The 27688-nt window shown below is 46.3% G+C and overlaps 1 protein-coding gene across 4 annotated transcripts in view; it reads right to left on the bottom strand.

Annotated features, from left to right (window-relative positions):
• The window catches only part of arhgef6 (Rac/Cdc42 guanine nucleotide exchange factor (GEF) 6), a 223775-nt gene that overhangs the window by 160049 nt on the left and 36038 nt on the right, over positions 1-27688 (bottom strand). For all 4 annotated transcript variants that reach the window (XM_063061177.1, XM_063061179.1, XM_063061178.1 and 1 more), the window contains one exon: positions 5701-5788. In XM_063061177.1, the coding sequence (XP_062917247.1) occupies positions 5701-5788 (88 nt within the window). The remainder of the gene's footprint in view (positions 1-5700; positions 5789-27688) is intronic.

Genomic DNA, 27688 nt, shown 5'->3' with positions numbered 1-27688 from the left:
TCATCGCTGATAAGCTGGCTGGTGGCATAGTGGCATCAGCGCCGGACTTTGGAGTGAAGGCTCCCGAGTTCGAATCCAGCCGGTTCCCTTGCACGCTTTCCATCCACGCTGGGTTGAGCGTCGAGCTAGCAACTCTGCCTCGTAAAAATAAGGAAGCCTGCTAAAAAAAAAACGCTGTCATGACGGCGTCCCGATGACTCCACTCGGAGTTAAGGGCTTTCTTCCTGATCATCGCTGTAGACAATTTCAAAGAGGAGCCAACATCAACCTGACGCTCACCAGCTTCCAAGCGGTATATCACTTGCAGTTTCGCATCCATGCTCATGCTTTTCTTCGGCATGTTAGATGTACAACCCTCACTGGAAGTTGTAGGCCGTTTTCCAGTCATTATGGGTTTTTAAAAAATTGAATAAATTGGCAAGGGAGCAAGAATGTTTACACATGTGGGGAAGGCAGAGCATGAACTAATAGGTGATTGGTTGTGAGTGGCTCAGAGTGTATGTAAAGTGCTCTGATTAGCTGACTAAATGTTTACTGTAATGGCAGACACACCTGAGAAGATTTAAGTGTGGTTTAGAATGAATATTTGTCATTTAAAAATTTTTCAATAAAGAATTGAATAACCACGTTGTAATGAGTCAACGCTAAGCAGGGTAGCGTTATGCGGGGTCTGAGTGTACTGTGCACAGTATTGGTCACCTTATTTAACAAAGGACACTTGTGTATTCAAAACAGTTCAGGAAACCTTTATTATAACTAAAACATGGAAAAAGCAGATTGTCTTATCAGGACAACTTGCACAGGCGAGATACTTCTGCTAGAGTTTAAAAGAATGGTGGGGGAAGTCCTTGAGTGTAACATAGGTGGTTTTAGAAACAAAGAAAACCTACAGCACAATACAGGCCCTTCCACCCACAAAGCTATACAGAACATGTCCTTACCTTAGAACAACCTAGGCTTACCCATAGCCCTCTATTTTTATAAGCTCCACGTATCCATCCAGGAGTCTCTTAAAACAGCGGTCCCCAACCACAAGCATGTGCTACCGGGCCGCAAGGAAACGATATAATTTGGCGATATGAGTCAGCTGCACCTTTCCTCATTCCCTATCACGCCCACTGTTGAGCTTGAACGCACGCGAGGTCACTACCTGCACATCATCCATGTCAGCGCGGGAAGGAGATCAACTCCTCGAGCTTGCAAATGATGGCGGGCTGAAAAGTATGTTCGACATAACATCTCTGCTGTCATTCTGGATCAAAGTCAAGGCTGAATATCCTGAGATAGCCATGAAAGTACTGAAAATGTTGCTTCCATTTCCAAGATATCTTTGCAATGAGTGCAACAAAAACTAAACTACAGAATAGACTGGACATAAGGAACCCCCTTCGAGTATCGCTGTCTCCCATCACCCTTCGATACGACCGTGTTGTTGCAGGGAAACAAGCCGAGGGCTCCAACTGATTCAGCGATATTGGTGTGTGGCAATGATTTTATATGTTCATACGGGGAAAATGTGTGCTGTGTGTTTAATATCCAAACGTTACTTAAAATATTATGATGCTATTGACTTATATAACCAGATAACAATTACAGCACGGAAACAGGTGATCTCGGCCCTTCTAGTCCGTGCCGAACACTACTCTCACCTAGTCCCACCGACCTGCACTCAGCCCATAACCCTCCATTCCTTTCCTGTCCATATACCTATCCAATTTAACTTCAAATGATAATATCGAACCTGCATCTAACACTTCTACTGAAGTTCGTTCAACACTTACTTCAAGCTCCCCTGATAAATGATTTATCACTATATTCATGCGAGGAAAATATGCGCTGTGTGTTTAATATTAAGTTCGTTAGATAAACCCTTTAGAAACGAAATAGAGTGTGTTAGCCACTTATCACCTATATTCCCGTTGTGATTAACAACCCCCGAACGGAATCGCCAAAAACGATTTGCAGAGAAAAAATATCAGCAGGTACACGCATGCGCAGGTCACACATGCGCACTGGTGCTCAAGCAAGGTTTCATGGTCATTGCAGTTTTCTCTGGGTAAACACAACGTATTTGACTACTACTCTTGTCCGTTGGCAACCTCACCCCCCCCCCCCGCCAAGTCGGCCAGTCCGCAAGAATATTGTCAATATTAAACCGGCCCGCAGTGCAAAAAAGGTTGGGGACCCCTGTCTTAAAAGACCCTATTGTATCCGCCTCCACCAACACCGCCTGCAGCCCATTCCACGCACTCACCACTCCCTGATATCTCCTCTGTACCAACTTCCAAGCACCTTAAATCTGTGCCCTCTCGTGTTAGCCATTTTAGCCCTGGGAAAAAGCCTCTGACTATCCACACGATCAATGCCTCTCATTATCTTGTACACCTCTATCAGGTCACCTCTCATCCTCTGTCACTCCAAGGAGAAAAGGTCAAATTCACTCAACCTATTCTCATAAGGCATGCTCCCCAATCCAGGCAACATCCTTGTAAATATCCTCTGCACCCTTTCTATGGTTTCCACATCCTTCCTACAGTGAGGTGATCAGAATTGAGCACAGTACTCCAAGTGGGGTCTGACCAGGGTCCTATATAGCTGCAACATTACCTCTTGGCTCTTAAACTCAATCCCACAATTGATGAAGGCTAATGCACCGTATGCCTTCTTAAACAGAGAGTCAATCTGCATAGCAGCTTTGAGTGTCCTATGGACTCGGACCCCAAGATCCCTCTGATCCTCCGCACTGCCAAGAGTCTTGCCATTAATGCTATATTCTGTCATCATACTTGACCTACCAAAATGAATCACCTCACACTTTTCTGGTTAAACTCTATCTGCCATTTCTCAACCCAGTTTTGCATCCTATCAATGTCCCGCTGTAACCTCCACACTATCCACATTGTGTCATCAGCAAATTTACTAACTCATCCCTCCACTTCCTCATCCAGTTCATTTATAAAAATCACAAAAAGTAGGGGTACCAGAACAGATCCCTGAGGCACACCACTGGTGACTGACCTCCATGCAGAATATGACCCGTCTACAACCACTCTTTGCCTTCTGTGGGCAAGTCAGTTCTGGATCCACAAAGCAATGCCCCTTGGATCCCATGCCTCCTTACTTTCTCAATAAACCTGGCATGGGATACCTTATCAAATGCCTTGCTAAAATCCATATAAACTACATCTACATTTTGTGGTGGAAGGTAGTTGTCCGTCATGGGATATTAAAAAATTAGATTCAAAAATAAGGATTTTCCCATTTAAGACAGAGATGAGGGATTTTCTTCTCTCTCTGAGGGCCAGGCCTTTAAAATGCTCATCCTCAAATCACAATGGAAGCAGTGTCTATATTTGAAAGGAAGGAGTTAGATTACAAATCAAGGTGAAAGGTTACCACAGGCAGATGGGGACAAAATCAGACAAGCTGATAGTGGAACAGGGTGAGGGGCTAAGTAGCCAATGGTAGCTTCTAATGAACTTGTCCACCCTATCTAAGCTGCAAGATGTTTCACCTAACCTTTAGAAAAAGTGAAAATATAAACTAGTTTTTCAATCTGTCCTCAGATTTTGTCCTTTAACTCCAGGCATTGATCTAGTAATTCTGGTCTTTGCACATACATTTTCAGATTTATTTTCTAACTATTAAATTGCAAAGTCATCTATGACACCACAGAACAACTCAAAAATATATAATCAACTTTCCCCAGTAAATGGAAACACTCCCTTTATTCACTTTCTAACAAATCTATGATAAAAATCAGAGAGCTGAAACAGCTGATAATTCCATGAGAAATACAGTAATGTAATTAATCAGATAAAACTGAACTGATAACTATTCCTTCATTAAACAGCACGAGATTATTTCTCCACCACTGAACATTAGATTAGTTTAAATGAAACAACTTGTATGCAATAAACATACAAATTGCAAAATTTAACAGCAGGTCATACTAGGACACAAAGAATTCGTCAAATTCGCACACAAAATGCTGGAGGAACTCAGCAGGTCAAGCAGTATCTGATATGGAAACACCAGTGGCCTTGAAGTGAAAATCCTACAGAAAATAGTGGATACGGCCCAGTTCATCACAAGTAAAGCCCTCACCATAATTGAGAACATCTACACAGAGCACTGTTGCAGGAAAGCAGCATCGATCATCAGGGTCCCCCACCAGCCAGGACATGCTGTCTTCTCACGGCTGCCATCAGGAAGGAGGTACAGGAGCCTCAGGACTCATATCACCAGGTTCAGGAACAAGTATTACTCCTCAACCATCAGGCTCTTGAACCAAAGGGAATAACTTCACTCAGTAACATGAGAGCTTCTGCAAATGCTGGACATCCAAGGCAACATACACAGAGTACTGGAGGAACTCAGCATCTATTGAAATGAATAAATAGTTGTCATTTCAGGCCGAGATCCTTCTTCAGGTCTGGAAAGAAAGGGGGAAGATGCCAGAATAAAAATATGGGGGAAGGGAAGGAGGACAAACTAGAAGGTGATAGGTGCAGCCAAGTGGGTGGAAAAGGTAAAGGGCTGGAGAAGAATAAACCTGATAGGAAAGCAGACTGGACCACAGGACAAAGGAGAGAAAGGGGCACCAGGGGAAGGGTATAGACAGGTGAGGAGAAGAGCAAGAGGCCAGAGTTGGGAATAAAGGGAGTGGGAAGGGAAAAAAATTACCAGAAGGAGAAATCGATATTCAAGCCTTCAGGTTGAAGACTACCTAGACGAAATATGAGGTGCTGCTCTTCCACTCTGACAGTGGCCTCATCGTGGCTGAAGAGGAGGCCATGGATTGACAAGTCAGAAAGGAAACAGGGATTGGAATAATAATGGTTGGCCACTGGGAAATCCCACTTCACAAACCAAATATTCTGTTATGCGAGTTGGTATCACCAATTAAAGGAGGCACAAAAATATAAAATGTTCACATAAACCTTCAAATCCTACACCAATTCCATTGTCTTTTGACCTTATCCCTCATGGAAAAAGATGAAATGCCGAAGATAATCTGAACAGAGTACTTTTGCCATTATTGTCTGCAGGTGTCAACCTTGCAGGGGTAATTCCAGGGCCATTTAGTTAGGGGGATGACTTGAGAACACTAGATCTGGTTAGGACAACAGGCTCCTGCTCTCAAGGATATCAGTTGGGTTTTTCATCAAAGAGCTTCATGGCCATTCTCCAAGTTGCTGGACTTTAGTTGGATGAGCCTGCCTTGCTCAACATGTTCAACACCACTTGTATTCAGGAGGGAGGAGGAAAAGACTGAGAAGAGGTGTGAAACAATGCTCGCACATAGCAGCCAAAAGAATCATTTGGGTAATCCAGCTATTCTTCATTTCAGTCACAATTTTGCTTCCTAATATTAGCATTTTTGTTCAATTTTTTTAATAACCACTTTGCCATTAGAGTTCACTTCCTGTTGCATACCCATATTCAAATCGGATATACATTCCACACTCATTAAGAGACCACACCTTCAAAAGCCGGCGAACAGCAGACAATATACTGCACCATACAGACAAGATACAATGAGTATTTGCACGAGAGGAACAATGCACAGTGCATAATGAGCAAGGCACGCAGTGAGCATGCAAGATACACATTGAGCATAAAAATGCAAATCAGAGACACCACTATCCATTATCTGTAATCACTAAGCAGATGAGAAGATAAAGAGCCATATCTTACCTTCAGTTGCCTTGTTAAGTGCTGAGAGGGTGGTCAAAACTTTGTTGAAGTTCTGTCCTTTGTACAGGTCATAGACATCGAAAGTTTGCTAGACACAGAAGTTAAATAAATTCCTTACAAACTAGTAATAAAACGACAGGCTCAAAATCAATATGTTTGAAGGAACATAAGAATAGGAGCAGGAGTCGGCCATCTGGCCCATCAAGCCTGCTCCACCATTCAATAAGATCATGGCTCATCTTGCCATGGACTCATCTCCACCAACCTGCCTTTTCCCCATAATCCATAATTCACCTACTATGCAAAAATCTATCCAACTTTGTCTTAAATACATTTACTGAGGCAGCCTCCACTGCTTCATTGGGCAGAGAATTCCACAGATTCACTACTCCACATCCTCAGAGAACCCCAGTAATTTTTTAAAAAGCACCTGCCTTTGCTGAATCCATGCTGCGTCTGCCTGATGGATCCATTTCTTTCCAAATCCATATTTTTTCTTTAATGATAGCTTCAAGCATTTTCCCAACTACAGATGTTAAACTAACTTTCTTTAATGATAGCTTCAAGCATTTTCCCAACTACAGATGTTAAACTAACTGGCCTATAGTTATCTGCCTTTTGTCTGCATCCTTTTTGGAACAGTGGCGTGACATTCACCATCCCCCAATCTGCCGGGACCCACCCAGAGTTCAGAGAATTTTGGTAAATTATCACCAAAGCATGTACTATAACTTCTGCCATTTTTTCAGTACTCTGGGATGCATTCCATCAGGACCAGGGGACGTATCTATTTTCAGGCCTACAAGTTTGCACAGCACTACCTCTTCAGTAATAGCTATTGAATCAAGGTCCTCACCTCCCACTGCATCTATAGCATCTCCTTTGGCATGTTAGATGTATCTTTCACCGTGAAGACCAACACAAAATAGTCATTCAAAGCCTCCGCAACACCCATCAAAGTTGCTGGTGAATGCAGCAGACCAGGCAGCATCTCTAGGAAGAGGTACAGTCGACGTTTCAGTCCAAGACCCTTCGTCAGGACTAACTGAAGGAAGAGCTAGTAAGAGATTTGAAAGTGGGAGGGGGAGGGGGAGATCCAAAATGATAGGAGAAGACAGGAGGGGGAGGGATGGAGCCAAGAGCTGCACAGGTGATTGGCAAAAGGGATATAAGAGGATTATGGGACAGGAGGCCCAGAGAGAAGGAAAAGGGGGAGGGGGGGAAAAACCCAGAGGATGGGTGAGGGATATAGTGAGAGGGACAGAGGGAGAAAAAGGAGAGAGAGAAAAAGAATGTGTGTATATAAATAAATAACAGATGGGGTACGAGGGGGAGGTGGGGCATTAGCGGAAGTTAGAGAAGTCAATGTTCATGCCATCAGGTTGGAGGCTATCCATTCATGCCATCAGGTTGGAAGCTACCCATTCATGTCTCGTACCCCATCCGTTATTTATTTATATACACACATTCTTTCTCTCTCTCTCTTTTTTCTCCCTGTCCATCTGACTATACCCCTTGCCCATCCTCTGGGTTTTCCCCCCCCTCCCCCTTTTTCTTCTCCCTGGGCCTCCTGTCCCATGATCCTCTCATATCCCTTTTGCCTATCACCTGTCCAGCTCTTGGCTCCATCCCTCCCCCTCCTGTCTTCTCCTATCATTTTGGATCTCTCCCTCCTGCTCCCACTTTCAAATCTCTTACTAGCTCTTCCTTCAGTTAGTCCTGACGAAGGGTCTCGACTCGAAACGCCGACTGTACCTCTTCCTAGAGATGCTGCCTGGCCTGCCGTGTTCACCAGCAACTTTGATGGGTGTTGCTTGAATTTCCAGCATCTGCAGAATTCCTTGTGTTTACGTATTCAAAGCCTCTGCCATTTCCTCATTACCCAATATCAATTCCCCCTTCTCGTCCTCCAAGGGACCTACATTCACTTTAGCCACCCTTTTCTGCTTAATATAATTATAAAAACTTTTACTTTCCATTTTTATATTTTGTGCTAGCTTATTTTCATAATCTAGCTTCCCTTTCTTTATTGCTCACTTCGTGGTTCTCTGTCGCTTTTTAAAGTTTTCCTCAATCTTCCAGTTTCCCACTACTCTTGGTGACTTTATACACACAAACTTTTAGTTTGATGCCTTCCTTTATTTCCTTTGTTATCCAAAGCTGGCTCTCCCCACCCTTATTGTCCTGACTTTTAACTGGAATATACTTTTGTTGAGCACTGTGAAAAATCTCTTTGAAAGTCTTCCACTGATCCTCAACCGTCCCACCATATGGCCTGTGTTCCCAATCTACACTAGCCAAATCTTCCCTCATCCCATTGTAGTCTCCATTGTTTAGGCATAATACGTTGGTTTTAGATTGAACTACTACACCCTCCATTTGTATGAGAAACTCAATCACACTGTGATCACTCTTTCCAAGAGGATCCCTAACTACAAGATCACTAATTTTACCTGTCTCATTGCATAGGATCAGATCTAAGATAGCACGTTCCCTTGTAGGTTCAGTAACATGCTGTTCAAGAAAGCCATCACAGATGCATTCTATGAACTCCTCCTCAAGACTACCTCGACCAACTTGATTCACCCAGTCTATGTGCAAGTTAAAGTCCCCCATGACAACTGATGTTCCATTCTTACATGCCTCCGATATTTCTCTGTTTATTGCCTGTGCCACTGTGATGTTATTATTTGGTGGCTGATAGACAACTCCCACGAATGATTTTTTTTTCTCTTCACTATTCTGAACCTCTCCCCAGATGGATTCAACATCCTGCTCCTTAGATCTTAAATCGTCTCTCACTATCACTCATGGTTTCCATGCCATTGGAATCAGTTGGTTCATCTCTGAAGTATCGTGTGCTTCTTGGAGTGCAACATCAAGTACACGTTAAACAAATACACGCACAGGCGTCTTCACTCTGTGGGCCACTTCAGAATGAAGACCATCATCCTCGAACTCGAGGGATAGCCACGACGACAACAACTATCAGTCTGATCTTATCCTTAATTGACAGTGCTACCCACCTCCCTTACCTTCCTGCCTATCCTTCTGTATTACCTGATGTCCTTGGATATTTAATTTACAACCCTCTCCACCCTGCAACCACATTTCTGTAATGGTCACTAAATCATACCCCTTTGTACTGATTTGTGCCACAAGTTCACTGACCTTGTTTCGAATACTACGGCCATTCAAATAAAGTCCCCTTACGCTTATTGTGCTTTTAAAATCTTGTAATTTTTTGCTTTTTTGCACTTCTTTTCGCTCCATTCTTACTTTTCTCTTTTTTATCTTTTGCTTTTACTTTATCATTATCCATATTTCTCCAACCTGTTGAACCCACCCCTCTATTATTTAGTTTAAAGCCCTACCCACAGCCCTGGTTATACGATTTGCTGGGATCCAAGTCTCATTACAGTTCAGGTGGAGCCTGTCCATTGGAACAGCTCCCTCCTTCCCCAATACAACAGACAACAGACAATAGGTGCAGGAGTAGGCCCTTCGAGCCAGCACCACCATTCACTGTGATCATGGCTGATCATCCACAATCAGTATCCAGTTCCTGCCTTATCCCCATAACCTTTGATTCTGCTATCTTTAAGAGCTCTATCCATCTCTTTCTTGAAAGCATCCAGAGACTTGGCCTCCACTGCCTTCTGGGGCAGAGCATTCCATACATCCACCACTCTCTGGGTGAAAAAGTTTTTCCTCAGTTCCGTTCTAAATGGCCTACCCCTTATTCTTAAACTGTGGCCTCTGGTTCTGGACTCACCCATCAGCGGGAACATGTTTCCTGCCTCCAGCGTGTCCAATCCCTTAATAATCTTGTATGTTTCAATAAGATCCCCTCTCAGCCTTCTAAATTCCAGAGTATACAAGTCCAGTCGCTCCAATCTTTCGACATATGACAGTCCCGCCATCCCAGGAATTAACCTCGTGAACCCACGCTGCACTCCCTCAATAGCAAGAATGTCCTTCCTCAAATTTGGAGACCAAAACTGCACAGTACTCCAGGTGTGGTCTCACCAGGGCCCTGTACAGCTGCAGAAGGACCTCTTTGCTCTTATACTCAACTCCCCTTGTTATGAAGGCCAGCATGCCATTAGCTTTCTTTACTGCCTGCTGTACTTGCATGCTTGCTTTCAGTGACTGATGTACAAGAACACCCAGATCTCATCGTGGCAATACAAGACAAGACAAGACAAGACAAAGGAGCAGAAGTAGGCCATTCGGCTCCGCAGCTCCCCCATGAGCTAAACTATTCACCCATCTAGTTCCAATTTCTGGCTTTTTCCCCATATCCCTTAATACCCTGACGAATTAGATACCTGTCAATCTCCTCCTTAAACACCCTCAATGATCGGGCCTCCACAGCTGTATGTGGCAACGAATTCCACAAATCCACGACCCTCTGGCTAAAAAAATTTCTCCTCATCTGTTTTAACTGGGTACCCTCTAATTCTAAGACTATGGCCTCTTGTCCTGGACTCACCCACCAAGGGAAACAACCTTTCCACATCTACTCTGTCCAACCCTTTCAACATTCGAAATGTTTCTATCAGATCCCCTCTCATTCTTCTATACTCTAATGAATACAGTCCAAGAGCCGACAAACGCTCCTCATATGTTTGCCCCTCCATTCCAGATGCCAATACTCATGCCAATTTCCTGTGAATTCAAACCCACTTCTCCCACACCAATCCTTGAGCCACGCATTTAACTCTCTAATCTTCTTGACCCTATGCCAGTTTGCACACGGCTCAGGTAGGAATGCAGAGATTACCACCTTTTTGGTTCTGCTTTTTAATTTAGTCCCTAGCTGCTCAAATTCCCTCAACAGTACCTATTTCTTTGTTCTACCCATGTCATTGGTACCTACATGGACCACGACAACTGGATCTTTCCCTTCCCATTGCAAATTCCTCTGCAGGTCAGATAAGATGTCCCAATCCCCTGCACCACATGCAACACAGCCTTTGATTGGTCTATCCTCGCAACAGAGAACCCTGTCTATTCCCCTTACTATACTAACCCTAATTCCCACCATATTTCTCTTCTCTACCCCCTCTTGAATGGCTCCCTGAACTATGGTGCCACAGTTAGGTTACTCATCCTGTCTACAGCCCCCACCCTTATTCACACAAGAATCTCAGAGCTGTTGTTCAAGCTCAAGGGCTGAGGCTCTTCCCGCACTGTCTCTTGGATCCCACTACCTGCCTCTCTCGCAATCACACCCTCTTGTCCCTGACCACAGACCGAAATTGAGGCAGCTAATATAATGGGTGTGAGTACCTCCTGAAACAGAGAATCCAGGTAACTCTCCCCCTCCCTGATGTTCAGCACTGTTTGTAGCTCAGATTCCAGGTCATCAACTTTGCACCCGAGTTCCTCGACCGGCCAACATGGGCTGCAGATGTGGTCACCAAGATCTACAATGAGGTCCACCAGCTCCCACAACATCTGCTGCAGCACGTCACCTGATCCTGCATCAATCTTACTTTAAGTTAGCTGTAATTTAGTGACTTTTTATTCAACCACTACAAAAGCCTTACCTGCTACTCACCTGAGCCTCCCTGCAGAAGCCTCTTGAGCCAAAGCCTCAAGTTTCCACTCCTACACTGGTCCACTCACACAATGGTCTGTCTGCTTTGACCCTGCTTTACTTTTATTTGCTCCTGCTAATCAATTGTGAATGGATTGGTCTGCCGCTAATGCGCTAAGCCCTGCGAAACACTCCTTTTTTAAACTCTTCTCTCCAACCTGTGCGAAGTTCTCCCTCTCTTTGCGAATCGATTAGTCTGGTGCTAACGCGCCAAGCCCCACGAAACGCTCCTTTTTTAAAGTCTTCTCCCGACCCGTGCAAAGCTCTTTTTCTCTGCAAAACGACTGGTCTGCCACTCATACGCTGAGCCCCGCGAAACGCTTTTAAAAACTCTTCTCCCCGACTTGTGTGAAGCTCTCTCTCTGCAAATCGACTAATGAGGTATATTTAGCACAGTGTACACTCAGTGACCACTTTACCTGTACCTAATAAAGTGGCCACTCTATGCTCGTGATCTCTGCTGCCATAGTCCACTCACTTCAAGGTTCGATGTTCAGAGATGCATTTCTGCAGACCACTGTTATAAAGCGCGGCTATCTGAGTTACTGTCAGCTTGAACCAGTCTGGTTATTCTCCTCCGACTTCTCTCATTAGCAAGGCGTTTTTACTCACAGACCAGCTGCTCATTGGGTGTATTTTGTTTTTTGCACCATTCTCCGTAAAGTCCAGAGACTGTTGTACATGAAAATCCCAGGAGATCAGCAGTTCTGAGATACTCAAACTAGCCCAGCTGGCACCAACAATCAGTCACTTGTCTCACATTTCTTCCCCATTCTGATGTTTGGGCTGAACAACAGCTGAACCTCATGACCACATCTGCATGCTTTTATACACTGAGCTGCTGTCATATGGTTGGCCGATTAGATATGTGCATTAACGAGCAGGTGTACAACTGTACCTAATAAAATGACCACTGATTCTACATTTGAATTTTCAATATAAACCAGGTCATTGCATTTTACATGAAGAAAGTATGAACTCCATTTCTCTTCACATACATTCCCTGAACAAATCTTCCAGGAGGGTCACACAAGGCTGCCAGCAATACAGGTCTGACTCATGTGAATCCCTAAAGATTAACTTGCAGGTTGAATTGGTGGGAAGGAGGACAAATGCAATGTTCATTTCAAGAGGACTCAATATGAGCAAGGATGTAATGCTGAGACTTGATCAGGCGTTGGCCAGGCTGTGCTTGGAATATTATGAGCAGTTATAGGCCACTTTCCCAAGATGTGCTGGCTTTGGAGATGCTCCAGAGAAGGTTCATGAGAATGATACTGAGAATGAAAGGGTTAATGTATGAGGAGCACTTTATGTCTCTGGGTCTGTACTCACTGGATTTTTAGAAGAATGAGGGCAATCTTATTGAAACCTATTGAATATTGAAAGGTCTAGATACAGTAATGTGGAGAGGATGTTTCCTATAGTGGGTAAATTTAGGAACAGAGGGCATAGTCTCAGAATCTAGTCTCAGGAGCAGAGAGGCGAGGGAAGAGATTGCTGAGCCTCTGGCGATGATCTTTGCATCATCAATGGAGAGGTTCCAGACAATTGGAGGGCTGCAGATGTTGTTCCATTATTCAAGAAAAGGAGTAGAGATAGCCCAGGAAATTATAGACCAGTGAGTCTTGCTTCAGTGGTTGGTAAGTTGATGGAGAAGATCATGAAAGGCAGGATTTATGAACATTTGGAGAGGCATAATATGATTAGGATGATGGTAGAACAGTAGACTCAGTGCATATGGATTTTAACAAGGCATTTGACAAGGTATCCTATGCAAGGCTTATTGAAAAAGTAAGGAGGCATGGGATCCAAGGGGACATTGCTTTGTGGATCCAGAACTGGCTTGCCCGCAGAAATGGTTGTAGATGGGTCATATTCTGCATGGAGGTTAGTCACCAGTGGTGTGCCTCAGGGATCTGTTCTGAGACACCTACTCTTCGGGATTTTTTATAAGTGACCTGGATGAGGAAGTGGAGGGATGGGTTAGTAAATTTGCTGATGACACAAAGGTTGGAGGTAGTATGGATAGTGTGGAGGGCTGTCAGAGGTTACAGCGGGACATTGATAAGATGCAAAACTGGGCTGACAAGTGGCATATTGGATTCAACCCAGGTAAGTGTGAAGTGGTTCATTTTGATAGGTCAAATATGATGACAGAATATAGTATTAAATGGTAAGACTCTTGGCAGTCTGGAGGATCAGAGGGATCTTGGGGCCAGAGTCCATAGGACACTCAAAGCTGCTACGCAGGTTGACTCTGTGGTTAAGAAAACATACGGTGCATTGGCTTTCATCAATCGTGGGATTGAGTTTAGGAGCCGAGAGGTAATGTTGCAGCTATATAGGACCCTGGTAAGACCTCCAGCACTGTGCTCAGTTCTGGTCGCCTCACTACAGGAAGGATGTGGAAACCATAGAAAGGTTGCAAAGGAGATTTACAAGGATGTTGCCTAGATTGGGGAGCATGCCTTATGAGAATAGGTTGTGTAAACTCAGCCTTTTTTCCTTGGAGTGACGGAGGATAAGAGGTGACCTGATAGAGGTGTACAAGATAATGAGAGGCATTGATCATGTGGATAGTCAGAAGTTTTTTCCCAGCACTGAAATGGCTAGCACGAGAGGGCAGTTTTAAGGTGCCTGGAAGTAGATACAGAGGAGATATATGGGGTAAGTTGTTTTTTTTTTAAACGCAGAGAGTGGTGAGTGCGTGGAATGGGCTGCTGGCGACAGTTGTGGAGGCGGATACCATAGGGTCTTTTAAGAGACTTTTGGACAGGTATATGGAGCTCAGAAAAATAGAGGGCTATGGGTAACCCTTGGTAATTTCTCAGGTACAGTTTTGTAGGCTGAAGGGCCTGTATTGTGCTGTAGGTTTTGTATGTTCTAGAACAGAGGGACTTCCATTTAGAACAGAGATGAGAAGAAATTTCTTTAGGCAGAGAGTGGTGAATCTGTGGAATTCATTACCACAAATGGCTGGAGAGGCCAAGTCATTGAGTATATTTAAAGTGGAGGTTGATAGGTTCTTGAAGGAGAAGGCAGGAGAATGCGGTTGACAGGGATAATAAATCAGCCACGATTGAATAGTGGAGCAACTCGATGAGCTGAATGCCTTAGTTCTGCTCCTACCTCTTATGGTTTTCCTATGTTTCTGCTGCACTACAGCAGTGTTGTGCAGGTGTAACCTTGACAAAATACCAAGAAATCCCCTCTGAAACCTATGCAAACATCAGACATTTCACCGTGTTATTTCTGGCTTTCCAAAAGGAGGAAGTTAACAGCTGTCAAGAGCAGAAAGGCCCCAGCACTAACTGTGAGCCAGTGGTACCTAGTGCTATCTAGGGTTTGTGCACTGCCGGAGGTGAAACTGTGAAACCTACAGAGTGAACAGGCTGATCATTCCTCTGCTGATTTTTGTGAAGCTATAGGGCAAAGTTACAGTACTGCGTGAGATCAAAGGAAGCTTGATGGAAACACGAAGAAAGTACTTTCATTGTTTATAACAAGAGAAATTGATCAATTGCAATGCACAGGGTGTAACAGAAGCAGTGTAAAACTGACCCCTGTGTACTGTGTGCTGGGGAATGGAAAAGTCTACAGCACTGTTCAATGAGCAGTGAGTTCCCCATACATCCCTATACCCCAGCCATTCTTCATCCCTCAGCAACATTATTGGTCAACAAGCTGCATCCCCAATAGCTGTAGGAGCAGTCGAGCATCAGAATGGAAGTCCCTACAAAGGACTGTGAGAATAGCTGAGAGCATCACAGGGGTCTTCCTCCCATCCATCAGGGATATCGATCAGCAGCAGGGCTCTTAGTATTATTAACGATCCCACCCATCCATCCAGTATCCTCCTTGACTTTCTACCATCAGGCAGGAGACTATGATGCATAAAAACGAGAACAGTCAGGATGAGAAAAGCTTTCTTCCCCCAAGCCATTATGCTTCTGAACTCCCCCTCCCCCTCGTACCCCATCTGTTACTCATTTTTATGCACACATTCTTTCTCTCACTCTCCTTTTTCTCCCTCTGTCCCTCTGAATATACCTCTTGCCCATCCTCTGGGTCACCCCCCCCTTGTCTTTCTTCCCGGACCTCCTGTCCCATGATCCTCTCGTATCCCCTTTTGCCTATCACCTGTCCAGCTCTCGGCTCTATCCCTCCCCCTCCTGTCTTCTCCTATCATTTTGCATCTCCCCCTCCCCCTCCAGCTTTCAAATCCCTTACTCACTCTTCCTTCAGTTAGTCCTGATGAAGGGTCTCGGCCTGAAACGTCGACTGCGCCTCTTCCTATAGATGCTGCTTGGCCTGCTGCGTTCACCAGCAACTTTGATGTATGAGGCTTCTGAACTGGCTGCCACATCATATACGAAGTGTCCCTGGTTAATCTGTTCCATACTTTACAATACTTAATACTAATGCTCTTTAGTTTGTTACTTATGTGTGATTCATCTGTAAATGTTTATCCTTACGTTCGTAAGTTATTGTGTGTTATATGTATTTCACTACAGTGCTTTACGCCCTGGTTCGGAGAAACGCTTTGTCGTTTCTATATATATTATATGGTTATATACATGTATATAGATAAATGACAATAAACTTAACTTGACTTCAGCCCACAATGTTAGAAACATAGAAACATAGAAAATCTACAGCACAATACAGGCCCTTCGGCCCACAAAGTTGTGTCAAACATGTCCCTCCCTTAGAAATTACTAGGGTTACCCATAGCCCTCTATTTTACTAAGCTCCATGTACCTATCCAGATGTCTCTTAAAAGACCCTATTGTATCCGCCTCCATCACCGTTGCCAGCAGCCCATTCCACACATTCACCACTCTCTGTGTAAAAAATTTACCCCCGACATCTCCTCTGTACCTACTCCCCAGCACCTTAAACCTGTGTCCTCTTGTGGCAGCCATTTCAGCCCTGGGAAAAAGCCTCTGACTATCCACACGATCAATGCCTCTCATCATCTTCTACACCTCTATCAGGTCACCTCTCATCCTCCATCGCTTCAAGGAGAAAAGGCTAAGTTCACTCAACCTGTTTTCAAAAGGCATGCTCCTTAATCCAGGCAACATCCTTGTAAATCTCCCCTGCACCCTTTCTATGGTTTCCACATTCTTCCTATTGTGAGGCAACCAGAACTGAGCACAGTACTCCAATTGGGGTCTGACCAGGGTCCTATATAGCTGTAACATTACCTCTCGGGTCCTAAATTCAATTCCACGATTGAAGAAGGCCAATACACCATATGCCTTCTTAACCACAGAGTCAACCTGCGCAGCTGCTTTGAGCGTCCTATGGACTCGGATCCCAAGATCCCTCTGATCCTCCACACTGCCAAGAGTCTTACCATTAATACTATATTAATACTATGTTGTGCTGACCTTTTAGCTTACTCTAAGATCTCTTCCCTCTTCCCTCCCACATAACCCTAATTTTTCCTTCAATTCATGTGCCCATGTGAGAGTTTCTTAAATGTCCCTAATGTATCTGTCACTACCACTAACCCTGGATGGGTGTTCCATGCACCCACCATCTCTGTGTAAAAAAACACTACCTCCAATTTCCTCTTTATATTTTCTTCCAATCAGCTTAAAATTGTAGTAGCCATTTCCGCCCTGGTAAAAAGTTTTCTGCATTGTGTTCTGTAACAACATCAGCTGCACTTCAGAAGTGTTTCAGTACAGGTTCATGGGTACTCAGGGGGCAATATGAAGGATTTGTTGTAGCCTATGTCCCCCAAATGACTGCCATGTAAATCCAGGAAATCATACTCTGAAGATATCTAAAAATGGTTAATCTCATGCAACTAAGTACTGTTAATGAATTTCATTTTCTGGCAATACTCAGTAAAGAGGAAGGAAGCACTGGTCGCATGGTTAAAAAATAACCCACATTTACTTCAAACTAAATGTCTTTCATTCCTTTTGTCTGGTGCCTGTAAATTAAACAGATTGTTGGAGGAATCTATTCTTAAATGGTAGGTTTAGTTGGAATGACTATTTAATACTAAATGCCGCTTTTAAAGTATTTGTGTTTCAATAAAACTTTCCTTGACCACATGGAGTCATTAAAGGATACAACAGGGAAACAGGCCCTTCAGCCCATTGAGTCTGTGCACACCAGCAATACATGAATTTCTCTTTGTATTTTTGTCCATGTTCTCACCAACTCGCTCCAGATTCAACCCTTCGTGTACAACTAGGGCCAATTTCACCTCCCAACCCACATCTCTTTGGGACGGAGAAAGGAACTGGAAACCCATACAATTACAAGGAGAACATGGAAAGTCCAGACACCATCCAATGTCAGGGCTAAATGCAGGTATTTGGTGCTGCAAAGCCGAGGCTTAATTAGCCTTGCCACTGTTCAATTCACACTCTCTGCTAAATTTTAACATGGATTACACAATCCTGTCTAAGGTCATGATTACTTGAATCAGATCTGCTCTTGGCCTTCTGATTCCATAAGACCATAAGACATCAGAGCAGAATTAGGGCATTCAGCCCATCAAGTCTGCTCCTCCATTCCATCAGGACTGATTTATTATCACCATCAACCCCATTCTCCTGCCTTGATAAATCAAGAATTTATCAACCTCTAATTTAAATATACCCAAGGACTTGGCCTCCACAGCCGTCTGTGGCAATAAATTCCACAGATTCACCCCTATCTAGCTGAAGAAATTCCTCTTCCTCTGTTCTAAATGGATGCCCTTTTATTCTGAGGCTGTGCCCACTGGTCCTAAACTCCCCCACTATTGGAAACATCCTCTCCACGTCCACTCTATCTAGACCAGGGGTTCCCAACCTGGGGTCCATGAACCCCTTGCTCAATGGCATTGTTCTGTGGCATAAAAAGGGTTTGCAACCCCTAACCTAGACGGTCCCGGGTCGTGTTGGCAGAACTCTTGGCTCACACCAATGGGCCCCCCAAGGATTAGTTTTGGGGACACAACTGCTCACTGACCTAATGACCTGGATGATGGGATTGTAAACCTTTTGTTTAGTGTGTTTGTAACACAAAGGCAGACAACATCAGCAGTGTAGATGGAAACATTAAATCATAAAGCAACATTAGATCAAGCAAATGGAAAAACTGAGCAAAACGGATTTCAATTTAAGCAAATACGAGGTCACCCACACTGGACAAAATAAAACAAAATGTGCTGTTGTGGCGACCCACTTTCTGGCACACACAAACCAGCTCACAACAGCGCGCGCAGGCAGAGGGCCGGCCCCAAAAAGGGCGCCAGGTCGTCTTCACCAGCAGGGGGAAAATCCCGCACGCAGAAAGGGTCTGGGAATATGCATTCCCCACAGCAATCCCGCCCCAGGGAGGGCGGGAACGGGAAGGCTTTAAAGCAGGCCGTGAAGCTTGAATAAATCTCTTTCATCGCAACTCTAACTCACCGACTCCGTGTGGTTATTCTAGCGCTGTGTGTAGCACACCGCTACAATTGGTGACCCCGACGGCCCAAACGATATTTGGACCAGAGATGACCGACACTGCATCCGTTCACGCAGTTTCGTTAAAACTGCCAAGCTTCTGGACGCTGCGACCCCAATTATGGTTCGAACAAGCAGAAGCACAATTCCACATTCGGCAGATAGCCTCGGAGTCCACTCGCTACAACTACGTGCTGAGCTCACTCGACCAGGAGACAGTTGCACAAGTTGAAGAGTTTACACAGTCGCCCCCGGAGGACGGCAAATACACAGCATTCAAAGCCCTGCTCATAAGGATTTTCGGACTCTCACGGCGCGAACGAGCACGCCGCTTAATGCACCTGGATGGTTTGGGAGACAGGCCGCCGTCAGCATTAATGAACGAGATGCTGGCCCTGGCTGAAGGACACAAACCCTGCCTCATGTTTGAGCAGGCATTCCTAGAGCAACTGCCCAAGGACATATGCCTGCTGCTGTCCGACGTAGATTTCAGCGACCCCCGGGAGGTGGCGGCCCGAGCAGATGTGCTGTGGAATGCCAGGAAAGAGAGAGGGGCATCCGTCGCACAGATCACCAAGCCGCGTGCCCAACAGCAGACCAGACCAGGCCCGGCAGCAGAGCCTACAAAACCCGGCAACGAGAGTGAGAAGCCCAATGAACAATGGTGTTTCTACCACCAGCGTTGGGGCACAGAGGCCCGCCGCTGCAGACCACCCTGCAAATTCCCGGGAAACGCCAGGGCCAGCCGCTGCTGATGGCTACGGCGGCTGGCCATCAGGACAGCCTCCTGTACGCCTGGGACAAGCAGTCGGGATGCCGCTTTTTGGTCGACACCAGAGCGGAGATCAGCATCTTACCTCCAACGAGTTACGACACCCGCAACAAAGAACCGGGATCCACCCTGAGGGCCGCAAATGGCAGCACAATACGAACCTACGGCACCCGCACGGTGCAGCTACAGTTCAGCTCCAGCTGGTTCACGTGGGACTTCACACTGGCCGCCATGGCCCAACCACTCCTGGGGGTGGACTTTCTACGAGCCCACAGCCTGCTGGTCGACCTGCAAGGGAAGCGATTAGTCCACGCCAAGACTTTTCAAACAATCTCCCTGGGTGAAGCACAGTTGCCAGCCCCACACCTGGACTCCATCACGCTGTCCAACGACGAATTCACCAGGGTCCTGGCGGATTTACCATCAGTACTGACACCGCAGTTCAGGGCAGCCATGCCCAGACACGGAGTACAGCACCACATCCCGACCCAGCGGCCACCCCTCCACGCCCGTGCTCCAAGGCTTCCCCCGGACAAGCTCTGACTGGCGAAGGAGGAGTTCAAGAACATGGCGGAATTGGGGATCACACGACGTTCCGACAGCCCATGGGCCTCCCCACTGCACATGGTGCCCAAGGCAACGGGGGGCTGGAGACCATCCGGTGACTACCGCAGACTGAACGAGGCTACAACGCCAGACCGCTACCCTGTGCCGCACATTCAAGACTTCGCAGCAAACCTACACGGCGCAAGGATCTTTTCCAAGGTAGACCTCGTCCGGGGATACCATCAAATCCCTGTACATCCGGACGACATCCCCTAAACAGCACTTATCACCCCGTTCGGACTTTTCGAATTCCTCCGAATGCCGCACAGACTTTCCAGCGGCTAATGGACGCGGTGGGACGCGACCTGGACTTTGCATTTATCTATTTGGACGACATCCTCATAGCCAGCAGTAGTCAGCAGGAGCATCTGTCCCACCTCCGCCAGCTCTACTCCCGCCTGAGTGAATTTGGCCTTATAATCAACCCAGCCAAATGCCAGTTCGGACTCGACACCATCAACTTCCTGGGCCACAGGATTACTAAAGACGGGGCAACCCCTCTGCCCGCCAAGGTAGACGCGGTCCGCAATTTCCCCCAAACCAACAAAATCAAAGGTCTGCAGGAATTCGTGGGTATGGTGAATTTCTACCACCGTTTCCTACCCTCAGCATCCTGAACCATGCGACCCCTGTTCACTCTGATGTCGGGTAAGGGCAAGGACATTACCTGGGATGAAGAGGCCACAACCGCTTTCGTTAAAACCAAAGAAGCCTTGGCAAACGCTGCGATGCTAGTGCACCCCAGAACGGACGTAACTACTGCCCTCACGGTGGACGCATCCAACACAGCGGTCGGTGGAGTGCTGGAACAACTCATCGAGGGTCGCTGGCAACCCCTGGCGTTCTTCAGCAAACACCTACGACCACCTGAACTCAAATACAATGCTTTCGACCGGGAGCTATTGGCACTATACCTGGCAATCCGGCATTTCAGGTACTTCTTAGAAGGTAGGCCCTTCACCGTGTTCACAGACCACAAACCGCTTACCTTTGCGTTCATGAAGGTGTCCGAGCCCTGGTCGTCTCGCCAGCAGCGACATCTGTCCTACATTTCCGAGTACACGACGGACATCCGACATGTCTCTGGAAAGGACAACGTCGTGGCGGACGCACTTTCCAGACCTACCATACACGCCCTGTCCCAGGGGGTGGACTATGCAGCGCTGGCAGAGACACAGCAGGCAGACGCTGAGATCCCCAGTTACAGGACTGCAGTCTCCGGTTTGCAGCTCCAAGACCTCCCCGTAGGCCCAGGTGAGAGGACCCTACTATGTGACGTAGCTACCAGCCAACCCCGCCCCGTCGTCCCAGCAGCCTGGCGCCGGCGGGTTTTCGAGTCCATTCACAACTTAGCGCACCCCTCCATCAGGACAACCGTCCGGCTGGTGGCCAACAGGTTCGTGTGGCATGGGCTTCGTAAACAACATTCACTTCGTAAAGTGAATGGGCCAAAATGTGCATGCAGTGCCAAACGGCCAAGGTGCAGCGGCACACCAAGGCTCCGCCGCAGCAGTTCGAACCCACCCGCCGGAGGTTCGACCACATTCATGTGGATATCGTGGGGCCCCTGCCAGTGTCACGAGGAGCGCGGTACCTCCTAACTATGATAGACCGGTTCACCAGATGGCCAGAGGCAGTCCCGCTCACCGACACCACCTCCGAATCCTGCGCCCGAGCACTGATCGCAACCTGGGTAGCCCGCTTCGGGGTACCGGCCCACATTACCTCTGACAGGGGCGCCCAGTTCACCTCTAGCCTGTGGACGGCTATGGCCAGCCTTTTAGGATCACAGCTACACCACACAACTGCCTTCCACCCACAGCCGAACGGACTAGTGGAGCGCTTCCACCGTCACCTGAAATCGGCTCTCATGGCCGCCTGGAGGGGCCTAACTGGGTGGACGAGCTCCCTGGGTCCTGCTTGGAATCCACACTGCGCCCAAAGAGGATCTGCACACCTCGTCGGCCGAGTTGGTGTACGGCGCACCGCTGGTAGTCCCCGGAGAGTTCATACCAGCCCCAAGGGGGCAAGAGGAAGAACCCACAGCAGTCCTGGAAAGACTACGGGAGAGGCTCTTGGCCCCCATACCCACTTCACAGCACGGACAGAGCCCGACCTGCGTACCCAAAGACCTGCAGAACTGTAAGTTTCTTTTTGTACGATGGGGCGGACACCAGGCACCGCTACAGCGGCCCTACGAGGGGCCGTTTAAGGTGATCAGGAACAACGGGTCCACGTTCGTGCTGGACATTGCGGGGAGAGAGGAGGTTTTCACGGTGGACCGACTCAAACCGGCCCATGTGGACTTGGCGCAGCCGGTCCAGGCTCAGGCACCGCGGCGCAGGGGCAGACCGCCCAGAGGCCGATCCTGACTGTTTTACATTGGGGGAGGTATCGCCAGTTCTGGGGGGGGGGGTTATGTGGCGACCCACTTTCTAGCACCCACGAACCGGCTCACAACAGCGTGCGCAGGCAGAGGGCCGGCCCCAAAAAGGGCGCCAGGCCATCTTCACCAGCAGGGGGAAAATCCCGCACGCAGAAAGGGTCTGGGAATATGCATTCCCCACAGCAATCCCACCCCAGGGAGGGCGGGAACGGGAAGGCTTTAAAGCAGGCCGCGAAGTTTGAATAAATCTCTTTCATCGCAACTCTAACTCACCGACTCCGGGTGGTTATTCTAGCACTGTGTGTAGCACACCGCTACACTGTTTTGTTTTTCCAATTCATTTGCAGGTTGGGGAATGGCTGACAGATATAATCAATCCTCCATTGCTATTGTTGGTATTGAAGGGAATGAGTATTTCGGGTCATGTACGGAGAGACCATCAGCAGATTGCATTGTCTTGGATAACAGATAATAGACAATAGGTGCAGGAGTAGGCCATTTGGCCCTTCGAGCCAGCACCGCCGTTCACTGTAATCATTGCTGATCATCCACAATCAGTACCCCGTTCCTGCCTTCTCCCCATATCCCTTGACTCCACTATCTCCACTATATGGAGTTCAGAGATCAAATCTGGCGTATTCCGTAAGCAAGTTTGTAAGTCCTTCCCATGTGAGCATGGGTTTCCTGTAGGTGCTCCGGTTTCTTCCCACAGTTCAAAAATGTACCAGCTGGTAGGTTAATTGGTCATTGTAAATTGTCCCATGATTAGGCTAGGATTAAATAGGTACGGTGCAGCTCATTGGACTGGAAGGACTGTTCCACGCTGTGTCTCAATGGACAATAGACAATAGGCACAGGAGTAGGCCATTCGGCCCTTCGAGCCAGCACTGCCATTCACTGTGATCATGGCTGATCATCCACAATCAGTATCCAGTTCCTGCCTTATCCCCATAACCTTTGATTCTGCTATCTTTAAGAGCGCTATCCATCTCTTTCTTGAAAGCATCCAGAGACTTGGCCTCCACAGCCTTCTAGGGCAGAGCATTCCATATATCCACCACTCTCTGGGTGAAAAAGTTTTTCCTCAGCTCCGTTCTAAATGGCCTACCCCTTATTCTTAAACTGTGGCCTCTGGTTCTGGACTCACCCATCAGCGGGAACGTGCTTCCTGCCTCCAGCGTGTCCAATCCCTTAATAATCTTATATGTTTCAATAAGATCCCCTCTCAGCCTTCTAAATTCCAGAGTATACAAGTCCAGTCGCTCCAATCTTTCGACATATGACAGTCCCGCCATCCCGGGAATTAAACTTGTGAACCTACGCTGCACTCCCTCAATAGCAAGAATGTCCTTCCTCATATTTGGAGACCAAAACTGCACACAGTACTCCAGGTGTGGTCTCACCAGAGCCCTGTACAGCTGCAGAAGGACCTCTTTGCTCTTATACTCAATTCCCCTTGTTAGAAGGCCAGCATGCCATTAGCTTTCTTTACTGCCTGCTGTACTTGCATGCTTGCTTTCAGTGACTGATGTACAAGAACACCTAGATCTCATTGTACTTCCTCTTTTCCTAACTTGAATCCATTTAGATAATAATCTGCCTTCCTGTTCTTACCACCAAAGTGGATAACCTCACATTTATCCACATTAAACTGCATCTGCCATGCATCTGTCCACTCACCCAGCCTGTCCAAGTCACCCTGCATTCTCATAACATCCTCCTCACATTTCACACTGCCACCCAGCTTTGTGTCATCGGCAAATTTGCTAATGTTACTTTTAATTCCCTCATCTAAATCATTAATATAAATTGTAAACAGCTGCAGTCCCAGCACTGAACCCTGCGGTACCCCACTGGTCACCGCCTGCCATTCCGAAAGGGACCCGTTAATCGCTACTCTTGGTTTCCTGTCAGCCAGCCAATTTCAATCCATGTCAGTACTCTGCTCCCAATACCATGTGCCCTAATTTTGCCTACTAATCTCCTATGTGGGACTTTATCAAAGGCTTTCTGAAAGTCCAGATACACTACATCCATGGGCTCTCCCTTGTCCATTTTCATAGTTACATCCTCAAAATATTCCAGAAGATCAGTCAAGCATGATTTACCCTTCGTAAATCCATGCTGACTCGGACCGATCCTCTTACTGCTATCCAGATGTGTCATAATTTCATCTTTTATAATTGACTCCAGCATCTTTCCCAGCACCAACGTCAGGCTAACCGGTCTATAATTCCCTGTTTTCTCTCTTCCTCCCTTCTTGAAGAGAGGGACAACATTAGCCACCCTCCAATCCACAGGAACTGATCCTGAATCTATAGAACATTGGAAAATGATTACCAATGCGTCCATGATTTCTAAAGCCACCTCCTTAAGTACCCCGGGATGCAGACCATCAGGTCCCAGGGACTTATCAGCCTTCAGACCCAACAGCCTATCCAACACCATTTCCTGCCTAATATAAATTTCCTTCAGTTCATCCATTACGCTAGGTCCTTTGGCCACTATTATATCTGGGAGATTGTTTGTGTCTTCCCTAGTGAAGACAGATCCAAAGTACCTGTTCAACTCGTCTGCCATTTCCTTGTTCCCCATAATAAATTCACCCACTTGTGTCTTCAAGGACCCAATTTTGGTCTTAACTATTTTTTTCCTTTTCACATACCTAATGCTTTTACTATCCTCCTTTATATTCTTGGCTAGTTTACCTTCGTACCTCATTTTTTCTCCACGTATTGCCCTTTTAGTTACCTTCTGTTGCTCTTTAAAAGATTCTCAATCCTCCAGCTTCCCACTCGTCTTTGCTATGTTATACTTCTTCTCTTTTATTTTCATGCTGTCCATTACTTCCCTTGTCAGCCACAGCCTCCCCTTACTCCCCATAGGATCTTTCTTCCTCTTTGGAGAGAACTGGAATGTGGGAGGAAACTGCAGCACACAGAGGAAATCCACGTGGTCACAGGGAGAACGTACAAACCCCCTACAGACAGAATCACAGGGAGAACAGACAAACTCCTCACAGACAGTCACAGGGAGAACGTACAAACTCCTCACAGTCAGTCACAGGGAGAACGTACAAACCCCTTACAGACAGAATCACAGCGAGAACATACAAACTCCTTACAGACACGGGGAGAGCATACAAACTCCTTATAGACAGAATCACAGGGAGAACGTACAAACCCCTTACAGACAGAATCACAGCGAGAACATACAAACTCCTTACAGACACGGGGAGAGCATACAAACTCCTTACAGACAGAATCACAGGGAGAACGTACAAAATCCTCACAGACAGAATCACAGGGAGAACGTACAAACCCCCTACAGACAGAATCACAGGGAGAACATACAAACTCCTTACAGACAGAGTCACAGGGAGAACGTACAAACTCCTCACAGGCAGAATCACAGGGAGAACATACAAACTCCTTACAGACAGAATCACAGGGAGAACATACAAACTCCTTACAGACAGAGTCACAGGGAGAACGTACAAACTCCTTACAGACAGAATCACAGGGAGAACGTACAAACTCCTCACAGACAGAATCACAGGGAGAACGTACAAACTCCTTACAGACAGAGTCACAGGGAGAACGTACAAACTCCTCACAGGCAGAATCACAGGGAGAACGTACAAACTCCTCACAGACAGAATCACAGGGAGAATGTACAAACTCCTCACAGACAGAATCACAGCGAGAACATACAAACTCCTTACAGACACGGGGAGAGCATACAAACTCCTTACAGACAGAATCACAGGGAGAACGTACAAAATCCTCACAGACAGAATCACAGGGAGAACGTACAAACCCCCTACAGACAGAATCACAGGGAGAACATACAAACTCCTTACAGACAGAGTCACAGGGAGAACGTACAAACTCCTCACAGGCAGAATCACAGGGAGAACATACAAACTCCTTACAGACAGAATCACAGGGAGAACATACAAACTCCTTACAGACAGAGTCACAGGGAGAACGTACAAACTCCTTACAGACAGAATCACAGGGAGAACGTACAAACTCCTCACAGACAGAATCACAGGGAGAACGTACAAACTCCTTACAGACAGAGTCACAGGGAGAACGTACAAACTCCTCACAGGCAGAATCACAGGGAGAACATACAAACTCCTTACAGACAGAATCACAGGGAGAACATACAAACTCCTCACAGACAGAATCACAGGGAGAACGTACAAACTCCTCACAGACAGAGTGACAGGGAGAATGTACAAACCCCCTAAAGACACCGGTCACAGGGAGAACATACAAACTCCTCACAGACAGAATCAGAGGGAGAACGTACAAACTCCTTACAGACAGAGTCACAGGGAGAACGTACAAACTCCTCACAGACAGAATCACAGGGAGAACGTACAAACTCCTCACAGACAGAATCACAGGGAGAATGTACAAACTCCTTACAGACAGAATCACAGGGAGAACGTACAAACTCCTCACAGACAGAATCACAGGGAGAACGTACAAACTCCTTACAGACAGTCACAGGGAGAACGTACAAACTCCTTACAGACAGAATCACAGGGAGAACGTACAAAGTCCTTACAGACAGAGTCACAGGGAGAACGTACAAAGTCCTTACAGACAGAGTCACAGGGAGGACGTACAAACTCCTTACAGACAGTGATAACAGGGAGAACGTACAAACTCCTCACAGACAGTGGTGGGAATCAAATCCAATCTTACAGCTGGCGCTATAAAGCATTCCACTAACGCTACACTACTGTGTCGTCCTAAAAAAATCAACACAAGATTGGATGAGTGGAGAATCTCGGTGCTCTGTAATAAAAAGTTTAAAGTAAACTTATTATCAAAGTACTTACATGTCACCATATACAATCTTGAGATTCAATTTCTTGTGGGCATTCACAGTAAATAGAAAGAAACTTAATAAAATTAATGAAAGGCTGCACACAACAGAATCGGACAAACAACCAATGTGCAAAAAACAAGCTGTGCAAATATAAAAAGAAAAAAATAAATAAGTGCTATACATCAAGAACATGAGATGAAAAGTACATGAAAGTGAGTCCATAAGTTGTACAAACAGTTCAATGTTGGAATGAGTGAAGTTATCCACTCTGGTTCAGGAGCCTGATGGCTGGGGGCAATAACCACATA

The sequence above is a fragment of the Mobula hypostoma genome, chromosome 10, assembly GCF_963921235.1.
Source record: "Mobula hypostoma chromosome 10, sMobHyp1.1, whole genome shotgun sequence".
NCBI classification, from domain to species: Eukaryota; Metazoa; Chordata; class Chondrichthyes; order Myliobatiformes; family Myliobatidae; genus Mobula; species Mobula hypostoma.
This window is presented reverse-complemented; position numbering and strand designations above follow the sequence as displayed.